The sequence below is a fragment of the Labrus bergylta genome, chromosome 2, assembly GCF_963930695.1.
Source record: "Labrus bergylta chromosome 2, fLabBer1.1, whole genome shotgun sequence".
In the NCBI taxonomy this organism is placed as follows: Eukaryota; Metazoa; Chordata; class Actinopteri; order Labriformes; family Labridae; genus Labrus; species Labrus bergylta.
The window spans coordinates 12219917-12245976 of NC_089196.1; the positions used below are offsets into that span (position 1 = coordinate 12219917).

Sequence of the window (26060 nt, forward strand, 5' to 3'; positions counted from 1 at the left end):
CCAATTTAATACACTTGAACTGTTTACTTTATTTAGAATGAAAAAACAAATATGTCTACGTTCTGTTTTGGTGTAAAGTTACAAACATCCTTTGGGACTCATCAGAAGATTCCGCTTCATATTTACCTTGTGAAAATAAACCAAGTACGTCTGTGTAAGATGATATAACTGGCATATTGACTCAGGTCAGGCTGCTATGGCTGTCAAAAACAAATATTGAATGGTCACTAACACACACACACACACACACACACACACACACACACACACACACACACACACACACACACACGTGGTTGGTTGAATAAAAATGATTGTTAGTCTTTAGTTAAGACAGTTTGCAAAGCGTTTCCCTGACTGTGACACATTTATTTCCACTCTGAGGTGCACAAAGATAGGCCAGCTATATTGTAGCAGATTTGTGTTTCTAGTGTGGGACAAAATATTATTAATTTATAATTGCCAATTATTCATTATTATTATTATTATTTATATGAAAAAATACAGCGCACTAAAAAGGCAATTTTCCTGGCAATTTGACTCACCTCATCACTACTTCGTGATCAAAAAAGAAGTTGCAGGATAAAAAAAAAGAAGACATAATGTTGGCGGCGGTGAAAAGAATGAAAAAGATGAAGCGTGATAGGTGAAACACCAAATTGTAGTGAATAAATACATTAAACCTGAACTTTACCCTTTATTTTTGGGCATTATGTATTCTAATGTCAATCAAATATTGAAATGTGATTTTTATATGATTGTGTTGAAATGGATTAATTATCACAGAATAGACGTATCATGATATTAAAGGTATCCTATCATATCATATCTATTGTATCTTGAGTTACCCTCTGAAATCCCACCACTGGCTGTTTCATTCCCCTTACTGTTGTGTTCAACAGCAACAAATGTTTTCTAACCAAAACAATTAAAACTCTGAAATTGTGGTGCTTAACAATAAAAAGTACAAAAAGAAAACATATTTCTGTTTCATAAAACATGATAGAAATTAATAACATTTCTAAAAAGTACAAAACAAAAATGACCAAAGTATTATTGCATGCAGTTGCTCAACATTCAAAAGTACAATAAAGTCAAAAACATGGATTTAAGATGTTTCTGCTGAGTGTGTGGAACATTTGCAACTTGAGTCTTATCTCTTATCAGGAACACAGAAACAGATTTAAATGTCAAGGTTGTTTCAACATGACTGTGCTCCTCGTCAAGGGCCCGTGTAGAATACAAGTTGTTGGTCTTCTGCTGGGTCAGGATTTATCCAAACTTGTGTAGTCATGGAGGGGACGACAGGGCCTGAAGCAGCCCTGAGGATCATGGAGGTGAATGTTTTTCAGCTCATCTCCATGACCTCATCTGTAGGGAATGTCTGTGTAATTCAAGCATTAGAGCAATTGCACTGTTGGGCTAAATGTGTACAAAAGTCACTGTAGACATATAGCTGAAAACAAGTCCTCACTGCACCACTTCACAAGGCAGGAAGACCACTGTCATTAAACAACACACTCACATGTGCTCGCTTGCAGGTACAATCAATAAAGGTCATGTGCTGATTGTTGCTGGGCCTCTCAGTTTCTTTTAAAATTCCTTTAACCTCTCTCCGTCTGCTGCTCGAGCCCTACAGACCCGGATGAGGCGGTGGGCGAGCAGGTGGAGGGGCTCGAACTGGAGGAGGTCCCTGTGGAGGAGGAGGCAGGGAACCAGTCGGGGAGCCAGAAGGTGGAGGGCTCGGGGGAAACATTGGCGGGGCAGGTATGTGCAGGTTGGTCAGAGGGAGAGCCCGGTTAGGAGGTGGAGTGTAAGGGGGCGGTGTGATGGGAGGGGAGGGACTGGAGGAGCCGGGTGGAGGTGTTGGAGGAAGCGGTGGCAGGGTTGAGAAAGAGAACGATGGAGATGATGAGGGGCTGTTGGGGGTTGGTGGGAGGCTGACCTGAGGTGGAGGTGGAGGCTTGTAGATCTGAGATGGGTGGAGGTTGTAGTGTGGGTAGTGAGGAGAGGGAGACTTTGAGCGGGAGAAGGTCATGCACCTACCCTGATGATTAAAAATAAGAGCAGATATTAGAGGAACTCACAGTGCTGAAGATTAATAACAAAACATTTGATATTTGATGAGATGGGCATGTCCATGTGGGCCTTTGTCCAGAGCAGTGACTGTGTGTGGCTGGCTAGCCAAATGGAAAACGATTGGGCAGTTTCTGAAATAATAACTTTATTTCATGAACCACTACAAAAGCCTCAGGTTGGTTTACTTTGCTGAGCAAAGTTAACTTTCATAACAGCATGTAGTGCCTTTCTCCAGTGTTTTTACACCAACATTCAGCACATTTAGTTTTGAGCTTGTTAGCAGAAATGCTGTCGACACGCCTTGTTTCCTTCCATTGATATAAAATAAGATTAACAGTCAATATTCAAACAGTCATATATTTTGCCTGTCATGTATAGTCCTACAAGCAGACAGAAAATCGTAGAAAACATCTTGCTAGCTAAACACAGTGCAGTGGCTTTTTAGCTAGCTACGGAATAAGCTAATGGTTTATTAAATTTATAAAATAATTCTTCACAGATGTTTCTCTGATAACTGTTAGTATTCGGTTTCGTAGCTTCATATGTTAGCAGTAATGGAGTAAAACCACGTTTATCTAATACCAGACATAGTCTACTAAATTGGACATAAAATAACATGACATGTGAAAATATCATTTAAGAAATGTTTTGTTTTGAAGAACATATGATTTGTCATTCAAAGTAGTTCCGCTGAGTTTGTTTCTCATCATGCTGCTTTATGTTAGTCTTAAAGTCTTGGACCTTGTAGATGATATACTTGCAAGAAGAAGTTTTCTAAACCTTTCATTTCCCACAAATTCTTTTTGCTTTCTGTTTGAAAATACAGATGATACAGCAACTCTCCCTTATAGAGGTCTTGCCCTTTGGAGACACTCGACATGCCTGTGTCTTCAACCTTAATCACAGCTGCCGTTGAGGACAGTTCAGGGCTTTCTGTGCTTAGCATGGACAAAATAAGCTGTCGTCACTCTTGCCCAAGATGAAGTCATGAAAGAGAGACTGCATATTTAAGAAAAAGCTACACCCAGGCCCGGGGACGAGATGCACTGAGGGGATCAGGGAGGTTCAGTGATATGGGATGACAGCGCTGCTCTGTGCCTCTTATTTACCAGAGGGGCGAGATGACCTCTGAGACAAATCCTGGAAAAATGTTGCATGTCATACATAAACAAGGAAGAAAAAATAATGTCAACTTTTATCATTCCCTCAGTGTTATGAGACAGTGAATACCATATATTTTATTGTCTCTTGGACTCTTCCATTGTTTTATAAAGTCTCAGCCAACCTGAATATTAGTTAACACTGAAGACAATGTAATAATATAGTAGTTCAATGTTTTATAATAATGAGTTTATTTTGCTGGGATGTTCTTAATGATTAATTTCCCTGTTAATTACCATTAATGGAGACGCAGACATTTATGTCAAGTAACAGGAACCTGACTTGTGTTTCTGTCTGGCAGGCAGTAGGATCAACATGCCTCCTACCCTCCTCCTACTTCTCCTAAAAGGATTCATTTAGGGGAAGTTATAAAAGCAAGGCTTTGACAAGAGGCTCTTAATTGCTACCAGAACAAGCTTGTTTACTGCAAACCATGAAGGAGACAAGTGCCCAGCTTTTTTTTCTTTTTTTTCCATGCACTAATGAAGAGTTTTAAAGTGTGTAGGACTACCTGATACACTTCTAATTAGAGTGCAGTGTGTTAGCTATAATAATTGTGCCTGATATTTCCTGTGAGCCCAAGGTAACTCTACATAAACTGAGCATATTGCTTGACTGTTTTTTTTTTCAAAATTGTATCAAAGTTGCCCTGAAGTAAGACCAGCTTGCCTTGTTGACTGGTTGACAGTTTCAGAAGGATTAATACTGAGAATAACTTGACAATAAGATAACCAGAACTTGTGTTTAAGTTGACAATTCAGAACAAATACAAAAAAATACTTAACTGTTGAAAATGTTAAAAGAATAACAAACTGTTCTTGCTTTGTTGGATAAGATTATTTATAAAACGAATGGTTATTAAATGTGATTGTCTCTGTATCAGATTCATACATATTCTGCTGATGGGAATTTAATGCTGCAGCTGAATTATAGAGCTAAAGATTTTCAGGCTACACTTCTACACTTCTCTCTAAAAAAGTTCACCTTCATTTACTTGTTAGAGGAGCACTTGTTTAAATATGGTATTCTGTGCATGGTGTGCAATCTGTTTTTGCACTCTGGCTTTAATTTAAATTGTCTGTTAGTGGGATATGTTGTAAACTGGTCCATAAAACGATTTCAAATGAACTGCTTAAAAAAGTCAAGCTTCCTGCTTCTTAGCACTCTGAGTGAACCACATTCAGTCAGCTAATCTAATCACTAACAGCTATCAAACACTTGCTCTGAGTGAAATACAAATCATTTAGTGGCTGTAGATGGAAATATTTCTATTAATTTATTGTTATGTTATTTTTACTTTACAGATGTCTCTACACTATCAGCTTAAGTTTTAAGTGAACTATATTGTACCCCTGGGTGCTGGGCTTCTGTTTTTCCTTCTCCACCTGTGTTCCTGAGGGCTCAAACAGCAGCAATTGATGGTGATAATGAAATCCATAAATCATGGCCACACTATAAAATCCTTTAAGACTAGAGAGCCAAAACAGCTGTGTGGTATCTTATACAGGTTCATGAAAATAACCAGCCAGTCATCAGACAGTTAATAAAAGGCTGTGTCTGAGAGCAGACATACTGTTTGGACTTCTTTTTTATAGGTTAACAAATGAAGTTGTCTTAAGGTATTATGGCTTAACCTAGACAGGAAATGATGCTTAAAGAAGGCGGAGGGGCCCTGCAAAAACAAAGTTTATTGGTATCATCTCTAGCCAAAAAGATCTGATTACACACTTAACTAGTTGCTGTACATTTTGCTTGTTGCACTGGCAGATATGTTTACTTCTTACAAGAAATTTAAGCATAATTTTTGAAATTAGACTAACATTCTTGCTAAGATTCTTTCTAATCTCACTTCTCTCACAACTCTGAATGTAGCGGCTGCCTGCATTTAATAACATTTGTTACTCAGTGAAAAGTGCAGCATAAGCCTTTTTTATTCTTATGGATGATCAATACAGAATCCCCTCAAACTCCTTTTCTTCAACACTTGAAGATCCCACAGTCTCAGACGCCGTGTTAGCTGCCAACAGTGGAGGTCATCACATAGTTATCCCCCCACTGCAGCTGGCCTTTGAGGAATTACATTTGCCTTTTCATAACGACTTCTTCAGACATCTTTACATCGCAGCATACTGCAGCCAGACGGTGCAGACCAAATCCTAACTCACCACAAGTTTTCCCATGAGCCTCTCTGTTCACACTTCATTGCTTACAGCTGGTCAGTTTTCTCAGCATTTTCAGATACAGATTAGTCTCGGCCAAAAAGCAAAAGCAGAGCCAAGGCTTTACGTCAGGCTGCTCTACAGTCATATTTTAAGACTATCAGTGCAGCTTTTCAGATATTCTTACCTTGTCACCTGGATGAGGTCTCATTACAGACACACGGTCGTAGCCTTTCCTTAAAAGTACCCACAATGCATCCAGTTTGCTCTATGGAAACAAAGAAGACATACATCTTAATTTCTCAAACACCTGAACAGGTTTATGGTATCTTTTCATTACACAACGCCTTTTAATCAAATTCCTGCAGCCATCTCACAGCAACACAGAACTAAATCATTTTAGTTCGTTGTTAGCTGACTTCTCATAGTTTTCAAACAGCAAATATTTGTCAGATAAGAGCAGGAAATGCAGCTGTTTTTCTTCACAAAACTGCTGGCTGTGCATCCTTGTTCCCTGTAGGTCAGTCCTAAAGGAGTCTGGTTTCTATTAGTGATCCCCCTGCGGACTGGAAGCCTTCAGAACAACTCCTTTAACCCTGTGCTGGCCCTGGAGAAAGCGACTGTGTGCCAGTAGTCACCTCAGCATGATGACCTTAACACTTCTTGTGCTTTTTTCACTTTGACATTTCAATAATGCTATAACTTACATATACTCAGACAGATTAATAATGAGGGATTTGTAGCAGATATTTACTGGATACACAACACATGCTAACAACTTTTAAAAAAAAAAAAAAGAATTTTTCCAGAAGAGTTTTTAAACAACCATGAGTGCTTGCATTAATTAAATGTAAGCTGAGCTCACAGACTTGTTGGACAACTATCTAACAAATCCTCCACCATATCTTGTTTTTTGTATGTCCCTCAGTTGAAATGTATTATTCCTGTGTTTATCAGTTTAGTCAACAATGAGACTTTCTTCAGACCAGATAAATCCCCCAGACAGTTTCCTCCTCCTCTTGTCGTTGTTGTTTACCTGAATGGGTGAGTACCACTTGCGGGGCCCCGGGGGTTTGTGCATGCCATTGTTGAGAACCCTCATGGGGGACGGAACATACTCCTGCTCAGGCATCTTCACTTTGGCATTTTTGGCCTTTTCCAGCTTTGCTCCTTCTTCTGTGGAGCCTTTTTCTCCCCAACGGACCTGAAATGGGGAGAAAAGAGAATCATAATGGTTCTTTACGCTACATTTAATGTATCACTAGCTGATCGGGAATAGATGGTCAAGAGTATCTAAATGTCTTGGTATTTAAAATGTATACATGAGATTGTTTTCAGAGTAGCGCAGGTGTTATGGGTTATTGGGTTGCTTTCAAGCCCTTCATCCTTGAGGGTTGAGATTTACATGATCTCACCTCCATCCTTTTTATTCCTCCTACTCCTCTCCCTCCGTAGTACGAGGCATCCACAGTCGGCCATTTCTTCTTGGGGGATTCAAAGTCTTCATCATCCTGTGGCAGAGGGAAAGTGAGTTGGTGTTATTGTTATATATTTATTCAAAAAAAGCTACTTCCAGTTGTAATCACAGGCAAAAAAAAAGACTTTGAATGTTTTTTTTCCAAATGCATACATTTCAAATAACACCCAGAATTTGAGTAACTTGTTTGAAATGTCCTTTCATTTGTCACTAGGAGTTAAATGAAATGCCTCTGTGTCTGGCCTCCCTCAAACCCCACCCTAATTTCTGTCCCCTCTGTGATGTCTGTCAGATCAGAGGAAATTAGAAAGCCCACTGGCTAAACCTTTGCTGTTTCAGCTCTCTAATACAGTCCCTCTGACTCATAATCTACCCGGATGTTGGACAGCAGAAGCCAGAATGAAGGCTGGAATTTGTCTTTGAGGCCATGAAAAAAACATTTTCTAGTTAAATTAATTTTCTTTTAAACAGGTGAAATTGATGCAGCCTAATGTGCTTCACTGTCCAAAGATATCTTGATGTTTTTGTGCAGAGGTTTTAGGCGGTCAAAAAAAAAAAAAAATTGTTGATCAAATTTATGTGAAATAATATGATGAGTCAGTTGTTTCTTCAGCGTTAACCTCTAAGACCCAAAAGTGATTTGATAAACACGAATTAAAGAAAATCAACATTTAAAAGAGTGAAGGTAAAAACAACAGTAGAAGTCAGGATTTCATTGTTATTCTAAGAGGGCGTTAACCCGCATCACATTTATGGAATTACTTAATGAGTGAAATCATAGATTAATGCCAGACAGCGAGAGTGTGACTCTGCATGGCCATTTAAGGTTTACAATGTCAGAATAATCAGAAAAATTACACAACCTAAGCACTGCCAGCTGTCTCAAAGTCTTAAATAATGGGATTTTTCTTTTGGAGACATAAGAAACAGATCAGTGTGCACGATGCAGCTCCTACCGAACTCTCGTCCACAGGTGGTGGTGGCGGCTCATGGATGATCTGAAACGATTGCATGCGAAGAGAAGGAAGTGAGGAAACAACAAAAAGTCACAAACAAGCATCTCAAAATAGATTTTTTTTAAATAAATTCTACATGTCACAGCAATGTTTATTTCGTGTGAAACAAGTTGAAAAAAACAGCAACACATGGTGGAGGAAATGTTTTCCTCCTTCATGTCTCTTCTCCTTTACAAGCGCAATCGATGCGCTGACCTAGAAATCTGCTCGCCAGATTCTTGGGCCTGACGCTGATTAGGGAAAGGGAGGAGTACTGGGCTCATAAATGTTGCATTGTTTGCTCTTACTCTCTGTATATAGCAATGCAATCCATTACATATGCTATGATATATCATATATGATATTTATTATTATTGTTTGTGACGTTATTTGATGCAAACTCTCAAATGTCAGAGCAGGTTGTGTGCTTCTACATGTTGTGGTTGCACAGGTAGTGCACAGTTGATACTACGCTTAAGTCTCTGTTTTGACCTTTTTCTCTTCTCATTATATATGTCACCACCTTAGCTGTCAGGGATTTTTTTTCCTGTAGTTTTTCTACATAAAATGCACTTGGCAAATTAAGTGATTCTAATTCAATTTGTTCCATTTTCCTCCGTGCATCACCAAATGCTGGACCTCAAACAATCCCCCATGGTAACCCAGCATCGCTTTCCTAAACAGACTTGCTGCACAGACTCCAATTTGCAACTTAATGGAAGAGAACAGAAAAAAAAATAAAGTAGGAACAGCCATGTAGTAAAAGCTGACATCTCTCTTTCTCTATCCCTCTCTCTCTCTCACTTTCTCTGGCAATTCCCAACACTCTTGTTTCCAGCACTGGAAACATTGAAGTTGGATGTAAAAGAGGCACTCTTCATTTGAGAGGACATGGACAGATTTTGGTAAAGGAGTGGCTGCCTATCAAGAGACTTTGATGACATATTTTCATGCTGGTGGTTTGACCACTGTCTAAATACTGGCACCGACATGTATGCACAGCAGATTGCAACCATTAAGCTTTCTTTCTCTGGTGAGTTATCTTCCCTCTCAAACTCTTAACCTAAAACAGCCTATTTGAGTTTTTGTTTCCTGACCACTCACTGGAAATTCAGCCCTAATGACTGATGGAAGAGTTTGCTAACTCTTACCAGTGGAGGTCTACCAGTTCATTTATCCTGGAAGTGTTGGCCAGAGGTCACCTTCTGTGACCTCTTGGAAAGGCAATTATTTCCAAGGCACCATAATTACTTAAACACACGTTAACCTGACAACCTTGACCTCTTCTGATTGTGGACTCATATACTGCAGGGATGCAAAAAGGCCAAACGCTCTTATTGACTCTTAGACCCTGACGTCCTCTGCAGGGTGAATGTTGTTGAGGTTAATGAGATGCCGTAAGGGGGTGTTACCCAGACCAAACAGACCAGCAAAATACATCTCTCTCTCTGTCTTATTGTCGAAAAAGCAAATGACTGCATTCCAAAAGTATTTGAAGCTGCCTAAAGTTAAGAAAGAATCGAAACAGACGCTTTCTGTTAAGCAGCATGCGGGCATGTTTTGATTGCATTAGTGTTTTTAGAGGAACTCACCACAGTGCAGCAGAGAGGCCAGAACCACCAGAGGAGAGCCAAGACCAGGAGCAGCATGAGGATGAGCAGAGCGATGGCCAGGATGGTCCCATCAGACTGGAACAGAGACAGACACGTCAACACAGACCGTCTGAATATGGAGAGCACCATTTAGATGTAAACCACTTCTCTCGGCTTTATTATTCATGCGGGAAAGAGGCTGTTTGGTTGGATCTTTCATGGAATCAGTGCTTACAAAACATTGTTTACATTGTCTCTTTTTAGCACGACTGCACAAGTCATTTTTTTTCTCTTTTATCATTTGAATAAATCATTGGCCATAACAAAAGGGTCTGAAGTTAAAGCGTGTACACTATATTGCACTCACACAGCCCACAGTGGTAATAGTGACCGAACTGGAGATGAAACTCAGTCCTTCGTTCATACTGACATAAAGGTTTGCTGCCCTGAAAAGAAAGGGAAAAATATCATGTTACTAGTTATTCAAGTGGTGTGTTACAAAATCAGAGTGGATGGGGTCATATGTATAAATGTCAGGACTTACATCCCTTCATCTTGAAGCACGGGTGCTGGGCAGAGAAGATATGTATCTTCCACAATCAAAGGCTTTACCACTATGGAAGAGACAAACATTACAACGGTGCCTTGTGGAAACAATTTAATAGTATTTAATTTGAAAGTATTACCACCAAATCTTGAATCAAGATAAGATAAGATACGATATTATACGATACGATAACTTGTTGCAACAGCCAAAGTCAAGGACAAGAGGAGTCAAGTTATGGATGGAAATGCAAAACACATGGATACAATACTGACAAAAATTAAGTAGAATATGAAAAAAATATTATAAAAATTATGTACACCATCATGAGATGATCGGTTATGGACAGAGAAATGCACAACATTGTCAGAACGTACACGGTGTGTCGCTTGTTTGCTGATGTAATTAATTGAAATACTGCAGACTATGACTATATTCAGCCTGGTTACTGTAAGATTAATCAGATTGCCTGACTTACATCACAACTTCCTCGTAACTGTGAGGCGTCTGGAAGAGCGAGAAATAAAACCATGCAGATTTCTAAAGAAGTGAAATGATGTCACTTCTTTCAGTGTGACTTGATTAACAAACTGTCTGATGGGAATGCCTCTTCAGAACAACTTCTTTGTTGTCTGCTTTGTCGTGATGTTTCTATCTCCTCTCAGAAACACTGATAGAACTATTTCACCATTGCTTTTGTTTTGCAGGCTAATCCAGATCTCCTCCTTATCCAGCTGGCTTTTAGGAAAGCAGCTCCAACTCGCATCATCGCCCAATTCTGTGTTTATTCTGGCAGGGGGAGTACATACCCCAAGACTGAGGGAATCAACACAAGCAGCAATACAGTTCACGGCTGATCTTCTCTAGAAACACCATGCAAGCATGAGAGGAGAGGAGGGGGAGATGGGGGAACAGTGCAGCCAGGAAAGCTCTGCGCCAATATAAACTGGCCCAGATATGGTCCAGCTCAGAGTTCATCTCAAGATCCACCTTGCACTCAGAATGGCCTCAAGCTAAAGTGGTAGAGCGTAACAAATAGGTCTCGACAAATTTCAACAAATTCTGGTAAAGAGCTGGGGGGGGGACCTGAGTTTACAGATTGCCACCACATCAATGACATGATGTTGACCAAGAGGTCAGAAACAATCTGCAGTCAATGTCTTGTAACGTCTGATGCAGAATGCCTCTGAAAGTGGAGGTCAATTTCTCAATAATTCTGGTGTAACCATCTGTTACCGTTAAACGACTTCCAGCTAAGACTTCTTTTACTGTGATGTGTTTCGGTAAATGTTTCCATTAGTACGTGTAGCGCTTGTTTATCTGTTTCTCTTGACTCTGACTTAAACAACTGATCAGTTACACTGCAAACTTGAAAAAAAAAAAAGAATTCTCTCTTGTTTTACCTGCAAACAACATGAGTCATGTTTGCACAAAATAACAACATCGTGATGAAACCGATTAGTAAAAAGTTAAAATGCAGGCTTTGTCACGTCTGTCCTCAAAAGGAGAAAAAAACGACTTTTAAAGTGCTTGCTAGTTAAATATGACATCAATGTATTACGGCCACAGAAAAGAAAGTTGTTATATTACAAGGATAGTCCTACATTTAAAAGACAAATGTTTTAAGAGAAGAAAGTCGTGATATTACAGATTAGTCATACATTTACAAGAATAATGTTGTAAACTAAGATCAAAGTCTTTATTTTACAAGATTAAATTTGGAAATATACTAGATTAAATTCGTTATTCTACAAGAATAAAGACGTAATGACCGTTGGGCAAGTGTTATAGTTAAAGCAAAGGGATTCCATTCATTTTTCAAAGCATTTTAAAAGGCAATGATTTCCATCGGAAATTTGCACATTTGTTTCATAAAATGGTTTATTCAGAATGTACATGGTTCGTATGCTTGACAAGTTATTTTCAATCTGAGACATTACCTAGAATCATTTTTTCATTCATACTCAGTTAGGCAAAATGGAAAACGTTAGTTTCTTTGAAACATTACGATTGTTTGCACCAAGGCTATTCCTTCAGTAGAAAAGATAGTCTTTTAAAGACACTTAAGAAGAACTTAACCAGATGCTCCATGTTCCTCTTTTAAACACAGGAGGGTGGCTGCTTTTCTGCTATGACCTTTCAAACTAACACATCTAACCATTCATTAAAGTCACCACTTTATTATTTTACAATTACAACTTTAATCTTGTGAAATTATGTCAGAAACTTTATTTTTTATTTTTTTCTAATTCTCCAATTGTAGATAAATGGCGTTTGAAGTGTACATGATGCATTTCAGGTAGTCAGGGAATTTAAACACACTGATCGGCACGAGGAGCGTTTTAGCGGCATACGCCATGTGTACAGATCTACATTTTCATGTAGCATCCATAAATAGAGATAAGTTTGACCAGAACTGAATTGACTGTTCGTGTTTTACCGATGGGCTGACTTAGACATGAGAAGCTTCTTCCTGCCACTCCATATGTGAAAGATCACTCAACATTCAGCATTTCCCAAATTAATTAATTACATCTTCAAAAACGTGTCTCTTGAGTAACATGGCTGAATATTATCCATAGCACAGTTTCAACATCTGTCACCAAAACAAAGGATAGCTCAGAACAGGACTTGTTTTTGCTGCTACTTTTTTCCTGGAGACACAAAGTTAAACAGTGATTCATCTGTTCAACATATGCACTTACATACCGCTGCTTTTCCTTTGAGCCATTTTACAATATTTGTGAGAAAAACAGGACTGGAGAGGAGGAGTCATTGAGGGTAAGTAAAGACATGTTAGAGAGAAAAGAAATGGCTTTTATTTTCCACATATTCCTCTCCAGGGGAGCCAATGTTGGCCTTATTATTTTTATTTACAGTTAACCCCTGATGTGAAGTAAATAATTTCCAGAGAATTGCGTGTAAACTTTCTGAGAGTTAGTGAATTCTGGAGGAGGAGTTAACAAGCATTATTGGATTGACGTAAGGAGATCATTTTACTCTAATTGTTTCCATGTCTGCAATGTGCCTGCAGGGAGGTTATGCTGTATTCTGAGGACATTTCAACAATAGTTTAAACACTGATAGGACTTTTTAAATACAGTTCATTGAATTTTATTTGAAGAGTAAGTTGTGCAGAATTTGCTTTTTTAGAAGATGTGCAGAATCTTGATGGCATCATCAAAGTAAACAAAATGTACTGTAGGAAACTCTCTCTCTCTCTGGATTGCTAATAAGTTCAAACTGTGTGCTAACTGTACAGATGTGAGAAAGCAGAAAAGATGGTAAACATGCAACGTGGTACTAACACAGAAACAGGCAACTTAAATGCAAGCCTAGAGAAAACAATAAACTCAACGTTTCCCTCAGAGGAGCAGACATTGTGTTTATGTCTCAGTGCTCATGAATACCTTGCCTTGTAATTAGACCAGCACCTCCTGCATCACTGTGGCACGCCTTGTAGGAAGTGGTTTAAAACTGTTACAATAAGCTACTAGTAAAACAAAAACATATGGAATCTGGCTGTATCCTCAAAGCCTTTCTTCTGCTGCTATGAGTGTGTACTGGTTTTTCTTGTTTCTGGCTTCTTTAAAGGTTGTAAAATGACTCAATATGTTGCCTTGATTAAAACAACCTCAGTATGGCTACTCCTTTTTATCACAGATGACCTAGTGCAGCTGACCTAGTGTTTGACTTTTGGAAAGCTAAGCTTTAAGAAGAATTTTACAACACACTCATCTGTTTATATAATGCCTGTATCAGCTTTTATAGTTTGAGTCAATGTACTCAGTAAAAACATTTGTGTAATGAAAAAGTTAATGCAGTGAAGCAGTGAAATTGAGAAGAAGCTCAGTGATGTTTCACTCACTCTTTGTGTGGGTCTCGTTGATGCGGAAGCTGCACAGAACCTTATCGACGTTGCGGGCGTGTAGGAACCCATTTCCTCTCACCACTACTTGGAAGGTCTCTGAGCGAGGAGAAGGAATAGAAAGGTCATCACACACAAAAAATCTAAATATATTTAAGTTTTATTTAAGTCCAAAATAAAACCCAAAAGCCATATAATGCTATAAAAAATACTGAACACTCTCCCTTATTGACTTCACCTCACTGTGTTACTGACTGAAATGACTTTTAGGAGACAAGTTTTGTGGTCAGGAAGGAAATACAGTAATACTGAACACATGCAACAATAACACCTTGTTAAATTATCTAAATAAAACCATGCAATGATTAACATTCATCTTAAAAAGGAGATTGTTCTGTGGTCTGTTAGTGTGATATCATTATTAACCCTCATGGGCCTTCTTTGATTCCTTATTACTTTTTCTAATTTAAAATGAATTTTTCATACAAAAAATATATATATTTAATTGATGACCTATTTTTAAACAGCTTTTTCCTCTTACAATCTCCAACTAAGTCAATTGAAACAGTAAATGATTTAGACATCCAACTGGAAGTTTGACCTCTCTGGGATCATCTTGAACCAAAACAACATTCCTTTTATATATATATATATATATATATATATATGTTGCAGAATATTATTATAGTACATTATTTAAAAAATATTAACCTATAAGTAACAGTAACATGTTGTTTTATGTCTTTCTTTTTTGTCCGATGTGCAAGCCTTATTAGTGGTTAAGGGAAGGGTTCCATTATTGTTAGTTTTATATATAGATACTGATAGATCAAATATTTAAGGAAAAAGTTAGATTATGGAATGATCATCAGTTTTACACTTACAACTGGAATGAAATGACAACAAGCTTAAAATTATGTCTCTGAAATATTTGTTTTAGGTGTTACACAAGGATCACTTCTAGGCTCTGTATTTTTTTAGAATGTATAATGTAGTGTCTTCAATTACTGATGTTAATATCTTAATGTGGATGATATTCTGTATTGTTTTTTTTCTGACTTTTCAACTTGCTCTTGAGTCCTAGAACTGTATTGTTGGTATTTTCAGAACGCTAAATCCTTATCATCCTAACTTTGACATAAACACAAGCTAATAGTACCTGATGAAAGGATAAGCGCACAGTGAAAAAAACTCTCATCACAAATATTCTAGTTCTCAGTGCCCAATATACCCACATGCAGAACTTTTATATATCTTACCCACTTTACCACATGGCCATCACAGCCCAAACAGCAATGCCTTCAACAGACCCAGGCTTGTTATGAAAGCTCCAGGTAGTGACAACACTGTTACTACCTACCCTCCCACATGGCCCCATAGTGGCCCCTCAACCAAAACGTAACTATTCCTATAAAGAAAAAGAACAGCAAAGACCACAAAAGAAAATAGAAAACCCCAGAGAAGTCTGAGGAGAGCTATAAGAAAGAGGACAAGGGATGTAGAGCCAAGGGTGAGTTGCCCTGTCTCTGGTGCCTATCGCTCAGGATAGGGCTGTTAGCCTACCTCCCCCTACTCCCTTATTTAATCCCCGTTTAATGAGGGAAGAGAAGTGAGGAAAAACAAATGAGAGAAATTGTTTTCTCCTACCATCTTCATTTGACATCTTCTTGACAGTCTTTCGTAAACCCTGTCCATGCATTCCCAGTTCTCCCAGTAATGAGATAGCTTATCGTGCTATGAATCTTTTACATTCCACTTTGATTGGAAGAACCCTAACTCCTCATTTTAGCTGTTCAGCTTCTGCTGCCAAATCTGCATACTTAAACCTTTTTCTTTGGTATGCTTCCTCCACAGAGTTTTGCAAAGGAACTGTCAGTTATATGAAATGAACTATCCGATAACTCGCAGACCAAAATACAATGTCAGGCCTCAGTTTAGTGAAAACTATTTCCTGTGGAAGAACGAGTTTTCCACTCAGGTCTAACAGCATCTCCCAATCCTAATGATTGGAAACAACAAAACCAATTTCATGTTTGTTTGTTTTTATAGAAAGTGATAATTATTAATTATGAATATTTGTTTTTTGTGCAACAACATGCAAGAACAAATTCTAAAGATCAGCACTAATTTATTTTATAGTCATTTTAAGACAATTATCTCAAACCTCTTCCCCTCAGTGCGACGTTGTTTTTACTGAGTATTATTCTGTTTGAATTCATTTGAATTCTGAATTTTTCTGTCTGTCATCGTCAATGTAAATTATTCAAACTTGAACTTTTTAGGCCTAAAAAGGTTTAATTGAATTATAGAAATTGTAAAGTTTCAACTATCATCCTGCTGTTTGATTTCTGTTATAGCCGGTGTCCTTAAATGTTTTAAGATCTAAAATAAAAAGACCTGAGAGCAGATTCTATAGGATGTTGATGTTTTTAGCTCGACTGCTTGACCTACTAACTCTCAGATTTGACTCTCTTAAAAGTTCTCTTTTAACGCGAATTTTAAGGTTTTGTAAATTGTACTTTGTCTCCCTTGTCTGTAACTTTGTGTTTTTCTGTAGTCTTGGCCAGGTCTCCCTTGGAAAAGAGGTTCTTAATCTCATTGGGGCCAACCTGGTCGAATTAAGGTTAAATACATAAATACAAAGTTATTGAGTTGTCTGAAGAATATTACTGAAGAGGTTACTCATCCTACCTCCTGCACAGATACTAGAGGGCTCAGCTGCCAGGATCTCAATACACGACTTCTTCAGGATCTGAGGAGAATAGGACAAAGGTAATGCAGAGCTCATCAATAAAGGTCTGTCTATTCAGCAGTCAGCCAGAAGATCTCAAAAGTTGGAGCTTTTTTTTTTTTTTTTTTTACAAAGCAACATGTAGGCTTTTAAAAATATCCTTTATCATTACTATTTGAAGATTCTATTTTGTTGCTTGCACAGTTAGTACAGCGTTTATCTCTTTCCGATTGTGATTATCTATACTCTCTAAACTGAAAGACTGGTTTACATTTGTCACAGGGGTCTGATGGCTTGAAGTTTCCGTTTATTCTCATTTCTGTACTGCAGATGGATATGCACCTGCTGCTCACAAGGAACAAAGTCATGGTTATCCGGAAGATGAAGAAGAGTGACTCGTGAAGGGCTTCACGCTCAGATAAATAAGAAATGACATCTTTCAGGTTGCCGCTAATCTGTTCCAGATGATGGACAGCTGCCAGACCTTTAACTCTGCTCACAACTTGTACCCTTTTGACGACAGCGGTATTACAACAACATGTTTTTTACTCATCAAAAACAACCATTTAAGTCATCATCACCAGGTGGGTCTTTAGAGATAAAAACCTTTTGATAATGTTTAAAAGACTTCATTCATGATGATGAAAAGTGAGAAAGTCACAGTTGCAGTAGGTTATCATAGAATTCGTCTGGCATGGACAAAATTACTTATCATGCTTTAAAACTATTTTGTATTCTGTATCTGTTTGATCACTGTGTTTGTAGATTAAAGTAGAGGTGACTAAAGCAAATACATGATGTTAAAGTAATATGACATCATGCTGACCTCTAAAATAATTGTGACTGTTTCTGATAGAGTAAGACTATATTTGACTCGTGGGTGCTGTTTGAAAATGATTTTGAGCAGAACTGAAACACTTACTGAGTCAATGACGCCTTGCAAGGCCTCAAATCCATCGTTGACAGGGAAGACATGATCCTTACTGTCAGCAATGTTTGCTAGCTGGAGAGAAAATATGTTTTTACAATCAAAAATATTAAGTGCATACTTATTAATCCAAGTCACAGATGTATCTTTGTTAACAGCTTAAATGATTAAAGGGGGACTCATATGATATAATTGAGTTTTGTTAAGACACGCTGTAATCCGTAAACTGCCAAAAACTTAAATGATGATGTATGTAAGACTTTTAATATGGTTGTGGATTTCTTTTAATCTGGGCTAACTTTGCCTTTAAGAAATAAAAATGACTTTGTAACTAAAAAAAAAATTGTTTCAGTGTTTTACAAATACTTTTTTAGGAGCTTAAAAAATACAATTATCATTTTTTTCTCTGTGTAGTTTAAACATCATGACACTTTAACAGTAAAAAAAAAAACACACACCTGTGTCTCATTGAAATCCTTCACCCCCACGCAGTAAACAGAGGCACCCAAACTTCGGGAGCGATTGGCCTGTAAGGTATGGAAAGATTCAGAACAGAAACAGGTAAGCTTAGCAACTGGGTTCAACTATGATCAGCATTTCATAACATTCAAAAGGCTCATATTTGCCCAGCATCTGACAAGAGTTTACAAGAAGCTGGGCAACACCATTAACAATTGAGACATCATAAAACAGTAGAAACATCACATAGATGCATGAATGCCAAACAGATCAGACAGATATTTTATTTTTAAGTAGTAATGCCTCTGTGTTGAATGATAACCTCAGAACTCCCACAGCTATCAAGAGCAACATTTCCAGCTACTGAGAGCTTCATCCTTCTGGCACAAGATGTGAACGTTTATCTGTCATCTGCATCTTGCGTTTGCACACCTTTATCTGTAGTTTCAGAATAAATCACATGACCTCAGTACATATGCAAGGAAAACCACTGGGCTTCAGTACAGACTCTGTGACCCAATTTTTTCCTGACTCTAGGAGGAGGATCAAAGTGGAGGTGTATAGGCGGGCAAGTTTTTGATCGGGTCCATCATGTGTTGGCTCAAATGTTCCACATGGAAATCATTTGTAACCCATTTAACTTCTCTTTTATCTCTCTCACCTCTCTCTCAGCGTAGTAGAAGAGATCCTCGTGCAGCTCTCCGTCTGTGAGCGCTATGATCACGCTTGCAGTGCGATAACCTGCAAAAAAGAAAGAACTTGGTCACCTTCGCTGCAATTTCACTCATCTTATCCTCCAATATAGCCTAGTTGGATGGCTCAAATTCTGTTCTTACAGCATTACTAAATTACAGGTTGGAAGTCATAAAAATGTAGGCTATACCTGACAATCCTTATCCAACTTTTCCATAGAAAAAAAGAAAATTGATTGTGAAAAACTGGAGGGAAATTTAACCACAGTCAAGTCAAGAAAAAAATAGCTACATTGAGACGACAGCTGATGCTAACAATCACGCACTTCCTGGGTTACCTTTTGTTATTTTACATCACATTAGCTGGTAGGTTGTTACAATTAGTTTTAATGTGTTCCAAGTTAACATTGTTTGATGAATTGAAGCATTTTCTCTTGTTCGATGTTTAAATACCCAACTGTTGGTTTGTAGAATCGCCCTTGCTAATGGTTATATTATCCAGAAACTGTCTGGATGCTAACGTTTTCTGTTATCTGACTGCAGCTAATGGGTCGTTGCTGGGCAATCATTGAGGAAAATAATTGATAACAATTTTCAGAATTACTCAATCTACACGATTACAACCTGGAATACTGCGGTTTGGCATTATAACCTAATTTGAGCTTCCATCTTGAATTTGACCTCAGAGAAATATGACCAATAAGATCATTTTGTCAGTTGCAAATAACCGTGCCTTGTTAAGATTTCTGAAATGTTGTACAATCAGCTGACAACTTAGCATGATTAATTGTAATATGAAACAAAGAAAAGTGATACTGACCTTCAGTGTTTCCATAGTAAATCTGCTCACTGGCCTGAGACAAAAATGAAGGGCTGGTTTGAAACAATATATGATCAATCTTGTGGCATGCAGTCAATTAAGGAACGCCTCTGTTATTTAACACAACATCCATTTAGCTCTCTGGACAGTGTTGTGATTGGACCCAGCACAGAAATAAAGCAGATGCTAATGGGGAGTTTGACATGCAGAGGCTGCTCACCCTCAGGATGCCCTCGTGCATGAAGGTGTCTCCTCCAGGTTGAACCCCCTGCAGCTCCTCTAGACCTTTACGAATGCGTTCCCTGAGCAGACATAAAAATATAGAGGTTAACAATCTCATTTTTTTCTAACATGTTTATTTTGTCAAATTCATTTGTGAACATACTTTTGACTAAAGCCAGACACTTCAAGGCGTGGTAACAATAACAGTTTCCATAAGGACAGAATTTGCAGAAAATACCAGCAATGTGTAACAGATGAGTGAAAAGAAACAGTATTGGTAAAACTGTTATGGAGATAGACAGGAAATTAGCCAAAAAATATATCTTTGTAGAATAAGATACAAGGAAGCAGTGATGCAGTAAAAACATTTTGTGGCCTTTTAGAAATTCAGCAGAAAAAATTCAAGACATGTAAGCTGCCCACAATGTGTCAAAAAGCACGCAGTGAAGTATTTGTCCAGATAGAGGACAGATCAGACGGATCACAGGGAGAAAAAGTATCCAACTGAAATCTCTTCATGGTCGTAAAAAGCAGAGAAATCATAACTTTGTGTAACCTTAGTCCAAATCTGGTATTACACTCATTTCTTGTAGCTGCATGATAGAAAACAAAGGATTAAAAGTCATTTTTTGAGGGGATCTGCACCCACCTGTCTTCTGTCAGGCTCATTAAGATCCTTCCCTCAGTGGAAAACACAATGAAGGACATTCGCAACTGTGGACTGAAGAAAGGAAAGAACTAATTATTCTCTATTAGATAAGTAACATAATTCCATGTTACATCTTTTCCCATGGTCACTTGACTTTTTTTTTACCTTAAGAATTTATGAGCTAGATGTTCAACAAAGCGGTAGATTTCAGTCCAGTGATTCTGCACACTCCCAGATCTGATGAGAGAAATTAAGAAACAAATTAATGTGAGGATTTATTCTTTACTGTTGTGATAGATCGACTGTATACGTGACTTCTCATCTGTGCTACTATTGAACAATATGCCACGGTGTATTAAACTACTTACAACTGTACAAAGACAGTATATAGCCTTGTACCCCTCTTATATTGAAGTACCACTGACTAAAAGAGACACAAACAACAAATGGACGTGTCTCTGTTTTGTGTCCATAGCTGTTTGTTTCTACTTGTAGTTGTTTGCTTTTATCTGGCATCTCTAGTTTGCATCTCTCTGTGGTCATTTTGTGTCCCTTTGTACTTGTTTTTATCCCTCTTGTACTTTTATGTGTTTTTTAGGTCTTTTGTGTATCCTACATTTCTGTTTGTCTCTCAGTTTTGCATCTCTTTAAAGTCATTTTGAGTCCCTTTGTTCAACTTTTTTGTCCCTTTGTGATACTTTGTGTGTTTTGTTGTTCTTCATGTAAATGGTGAATTTACATGAAGAACAACCGCCCACGTACAGGGGTAAACCAAAAGCTTCTAGGCTAGACTGGAGGAGGTTGGGGTGATGTTGCCAGCAGCTGTGGAGTGTGAGCAACATTGGTGTAGGAGGAATCAGTGAGAAGGAAGCTGTGATTACATGGACTGCCTTGTGAGAATTAGCTGTGATTGGTTTGTGAGTGATTAGAGGCAAGGATTCAATCTGCATGCTGCTCGCTGGGGTGTATGACTTGGGAGTCCTGCATTTCATAACTCAAAGCTTCATTTGATCATGTCTCTTTGTAGTATTTTGTGCCACAGTTTGTTGTCATTTTATATATCTTTGTAGTTGTAGTTGCAGTTGCATTTCTTTTTAGTAGTTTTGTTGTCAGTCTCCAACATCCTGATTCACAAAACTACTATAGAGAGAGACAAAATAACTACATTCATCATAACTTTGCAGAGGTTTACTGGCCCCCATTTTGACCTGAGCCCTGTGCCTAGTAGCCCAGTGATCCATTACTGGAATAAACTTTTAATGAGAAAAGAATTTAAAACAAATGTAAAAAGAGGAGTAACAACAGTTTCTTACGCCTCAGATTACAGTTTTTCGTCATTTAATACACCTGCAATACTGCACATACATGTTTTCAAAGTCAAATCAGTTTTCTACATTAAGCTTTCCTACTGCTCTTGGGTTACAACTAGCTCTCTTTCTGCCTCTCTCTCTCACACTGTCTCTCTCTATCTCTCTCTCCCTCTCCCTCCCTCTCTCCCATCCAGGCTAATCAACTTCAAAATAATCTGGTGCTTTTGATTTTAACTTGATATTTTAATTGGTTTGGATCATCCACACATAAGGAGTTGCCAGCTAGTCTTATTATGCAATTATCTTTAGATAAATAGTTGTATCAGGTTGATAAATAACTATATGGGAGCTTGAATGTATCATTTTTGATGATTATCAAAAAGTCTTTTATCTAAATTTTGTTTTTACTCTGTGCTTCCCTCGACATTTCTCCAAGTGCCTATTTTGCCAGTGTTACCATGACACGAGTCCCACCACAAACAGCCGGCCAACAGGCTGAAACACAGGAACATCTGGAGGTAATGGAGAGAAGGCAGTGCACAGAGAGGGATAGAAATCAAGCAGATACTGTAAGATTCCAGAGAGGGCAGGTGGAGGACATCACAAAGGCAGCAGAGGGCTTAGATCACACCCAAAGAAATACGTTGTTTTTTGTTAAGTTTAAAGAACAGCCATGCATTGAATTGAAGTCTGATGACAAACGCTGTCAGTGCATGCATGTTATATAAACAATTTGCTTATTTTCCCTCAGAAACACAACAGTGAGGCTGAAGTTGGCACCAACATTTACTGTAGGACAACTGGAAAATCCATCACCAGCTCTGCAGGAAGAGTTACATATTGTAATCCCCAATCCCATCATCAAAATGAGAGAAATGAGTTGAATGATGGTTATTGGGTTGACCTAGTTGGCAAACACTTGGTTAGGTAAGAAAACAAGCTGTTTAAAGTCAGGATTGCAGAACAAAAATGGCATAAGCGAAGTACTCTGTTGCAGTCCAAAGGAAACAGCCTGGCTTAGTTCATTGTCAATGCCAGAGGAGCTATGTGATCATATTCAGCTACAGTTTAAAGTGTGTTCCCTTCTAGTCCAAATCAACCGAGGTAAACACTGTTCATGTGTGATATTCCGACTTGTAATAACCATTTTCACATGACCATAATGACATCAGTTTTACTGAGAAATTATTTTTGTTTCTATCCTTCAGACAACTTAAAAAATGCAAAGAAATCTAATGAATAATTTAATCAATGTGACTGATAAGTTATGGGTCAAAGTTGTAGTTGAATGAAATGCCCACGTTGCATTTCTGACAGGAAACAGAGATAAATGAGAACCAGGTTAGACAAACATGGAAAGTATTTCCAAATCCAGAGCAGTGTCTCCACATTACGTTGAAGGGATGCCAAACATCCTGTTTCCTTCTTCTGTTTGCGGCTCATTTATGAATTTACCTGGAAGCAATTTTGGATAAAGTCTACTTACATGGCATAATTTATGTTAATGATGAAGAACACCGAACACAGCAGTCAAGTCTGCTTCAGCCGACTGTAGCTGACTAATGGATGGGGGAAACCCTACCAATAATTAAGACCATCTGAGGATGTATGCAAAGCTGAAATGTGGATTAAGAATACACAGTAAGTAATGCATCATCAGTCTGTCAGTAAATATATGACACCAGGGGCTGTGATGACATTTCATAAATGATGATGACATGATGATAATATTTTGGCAGACAGGAGAATCCATTAAACAGCATGAATGAATGCATATTAACTTCATGCATTCATATGCATTCATTAAAATGCATAAATCAATGCATCATGAAACCTGAGAAGAGGATTCAAATCAAGCTCAATAGGGTAATACACAACAGATTTATCATAGACTTTGAAAGTTAAATTAACTTTTCAACAAAGACCATCCTTATCCTCCCCCTTTAAATATGTCAGGTAGTGTGTGTCAGGTAACTCACTTGTCCAAAACAAAGTAGAGATCAAAGCCTCCGAAGCATGAGGAAGACCCAGCCTGCCTACTGTCTAGATTTGGTCCAGCATTACCAGCAGCAAGAACAACCAGCACAGCACCAAATACCACTGACAACCAGGAGCCTCTGCAGCAGGAATGCATTATTCCAGTAGAAAAAGCTTGAATATAGGATGAGATGATGAATTAAACCAACTTTGGTGGGAGAAAATCAGTTAATCCTTCATGCAGGTCTTCTTTCAATCCTCCTCAGGTATCTTCATCAAAAAAGCGATATTCCAAAGGGAAGCAGTGACTGTAACTGAAGTGGAGCTGAGTGAGCATGACAGTTGTTGGGACCCTCTCATCATCACTGGATCAGACACAGCATGCACATGGATGAGAGGAGCTCCACCAACCCCCACTGCTGCTTTTTCTTTCTCTAAGGACAAGGCCGTGCAACATAGAGATCATCAGACCATGGATGTCTAAGAGTCTTTGCAACACTTGCCTGGTTATTCAAGTCTCTCTATCTTTCTTTCTCTCACTGTCTCTCTCTCCCTGTTAAAATACACTTACTCTAAAGAGAAAGAGAGCAGTTAAAAGTTTCAGGTGAAAAACCAGAGTGTACTGCCACCTGGTGGTCATAAGTAGACGCTTTTACCGTACGCCAAGAAAGATCATTTTAAATATAACCTCAGTGAACCTGAACATATTTAGGAAATAAAGGAATGATTTGCTTGCACAAACATAAATTCTTTGCTTGTATACATCAATAATTTTTTTGTTTGCATATAAATAAACATACTTTCCTTTCACATACACATAGGCTACTCAAACTAAACTCTTGCAAAAACATACACTGTTAAGATTTATTTATCCAGGTAATTGACCCATTGAGGGCATGATCTCTTTCACATGGGTGACCTGGCAAAGAGGGCAGCAGCACAATTCATAAACATTACATGATCAAGAAACTGTTTACAACCATTAAGTTCAGAGCAAAACACAATTAAAATGTGCATATTGTTGTGTGCAGGAATTGCAGAAGATGTAAACACAGATAACAATTTGAAAACACAGGCACTGCCCAATGTTGTCTTTTAAGATATAGAGCCAAAAGCTTCAAGCAACGAGAATATTTGAGGTAAGAAATGGCATTGAATTTTAATATTTAGATTTATACGAACATGAGCCATTCCAGGGCTGTCATCCACATCTCTCTGGGCCCCATAGAGACACAGAAACCTCAGGACAGTCAGACCAAGTCTAACCTAGGTGAAATATGACTTTTTTTGTATTTTATTGTCATTTCTGTTCTATCAGTGTTCCTGAGTGATACAACATTATGTATTTACGGCTGCTCTGAGAAAGTTAGTGTGTATAAGATCACATTGGTAAGAGAAAGCTTGGACTGAAAAAATGTTGACCCACATATTTTTTTTTTCTTATTTTTTAAGAACCGTACGTAGCTCAAGGAACTACAGATTTTTGGACTTCCGCATTTGCTGTATTTTTCACACCTGAGGCTACTTAATTTCAGTCAAGCTGCTCTGTTTTCAATTAGGGTGCATGTTAACAAAACAGAGCTTCAGGATTGCCAACATAAGCAGGGCATGTCACACGTGTATCGGGAGTCTCAAAAGTAAAAATGGAAAAATGAAAAGAAAAAAAGCGAATCTCAGAAGTGTTGAAAATGTAAGCCAATACGGAAGTGCAAAATCCTAGAGATCGTAGAGTGTCCACTTGACGGTCGCTCCAAGAGCCCCGGATGTCACATACACACCACATTCAAAAAGGCCAGTTCTTTAAACCAGAAATGAACATGTTTACAGCCTGGTTAAAAAATTAAATGAACATTCTTTTCTCCCCTGCATCTTTTCGTTTATAAGATAGCCTACATTCATGCACAGCCTGCTCCGACCTCCACCTCAGCGGCAAGGAAGTGTGGAGAACAGGAACGTGAGAAATACGCCTACAAAGGAGAAATCCTTCTCACATCTCATCCCATCTCCCCCATCTCATTTTTGTTAACAATGAGTATGGTCTTTTATCTGCTCTTTTGTAAAGCGTCTCCAGATAACATTAAATATGAATTGGCGCTATACAAATAACAATTGATTGATTAATTGATTGATATGCAAAGACAGAGGTTGACACTAAGTGAAGTGGCTTTTCAAGACCCTTGGCCCCACTCTTGTAACTGCTGGCCCAGGAATATTAGGCCTATGTTTTATTTATTAGCTAACTTACCTTATCCTTTCTATACTTTACTTAGCCTATGTGTCTTTATATGTCGGCACTGATTGGCAGATATGGCAATAAGCTAATTTTGATTTAGCCTACATCATGTTCAAGGCGAATCCAGCGGTCTTGCCAAGGGGTCGAACTTGTTCTTCCTGTTT

The 26060-nt window shown here is 38.2% G+C and overlaps 1 protein-coding gene across 1 annotated transcript; it reads right to left on the minus strand.

Moving 5' to 3' along the window:
- Positions 1-684: 684 nt before the first annotated feature.
- antxr1a (ANTXR cell adhesion molecule 1a) lies at positions 685-24207 on the minus strand. The gene is made up of 18 exons (XM_029281886.2): positions 23666-24207; positions 20542-20613; positions 20377-20448; positions 19726-19807; positions 19506-19539; positions 18655-18734; positions 17993-18061; positions 17529-17609; positions 16567-16627; positions 13876-13974; positions 10008-10077; positions 9831-9909; positions 9464-9559; positions 7833-7874; positions 6815-6910; positions 6436-6603; positions 5587-5667; positions 685-2047 (listed from the first exon to the last, which is right to left on the minus strand). The coding sequence occupies exons 1-18, from the start codon at positions 23818-23820 to the stop codon at positions 1634-1636; spliced, it is 1851 nt and encodes a 616-aa protein (XP_029137719.1). The 5' UTR covers positions 23821-24207; the 3' UTR covers positions 685-1633.
- Positions 24208-26060: the final 1853 nt, after the last annotated feature.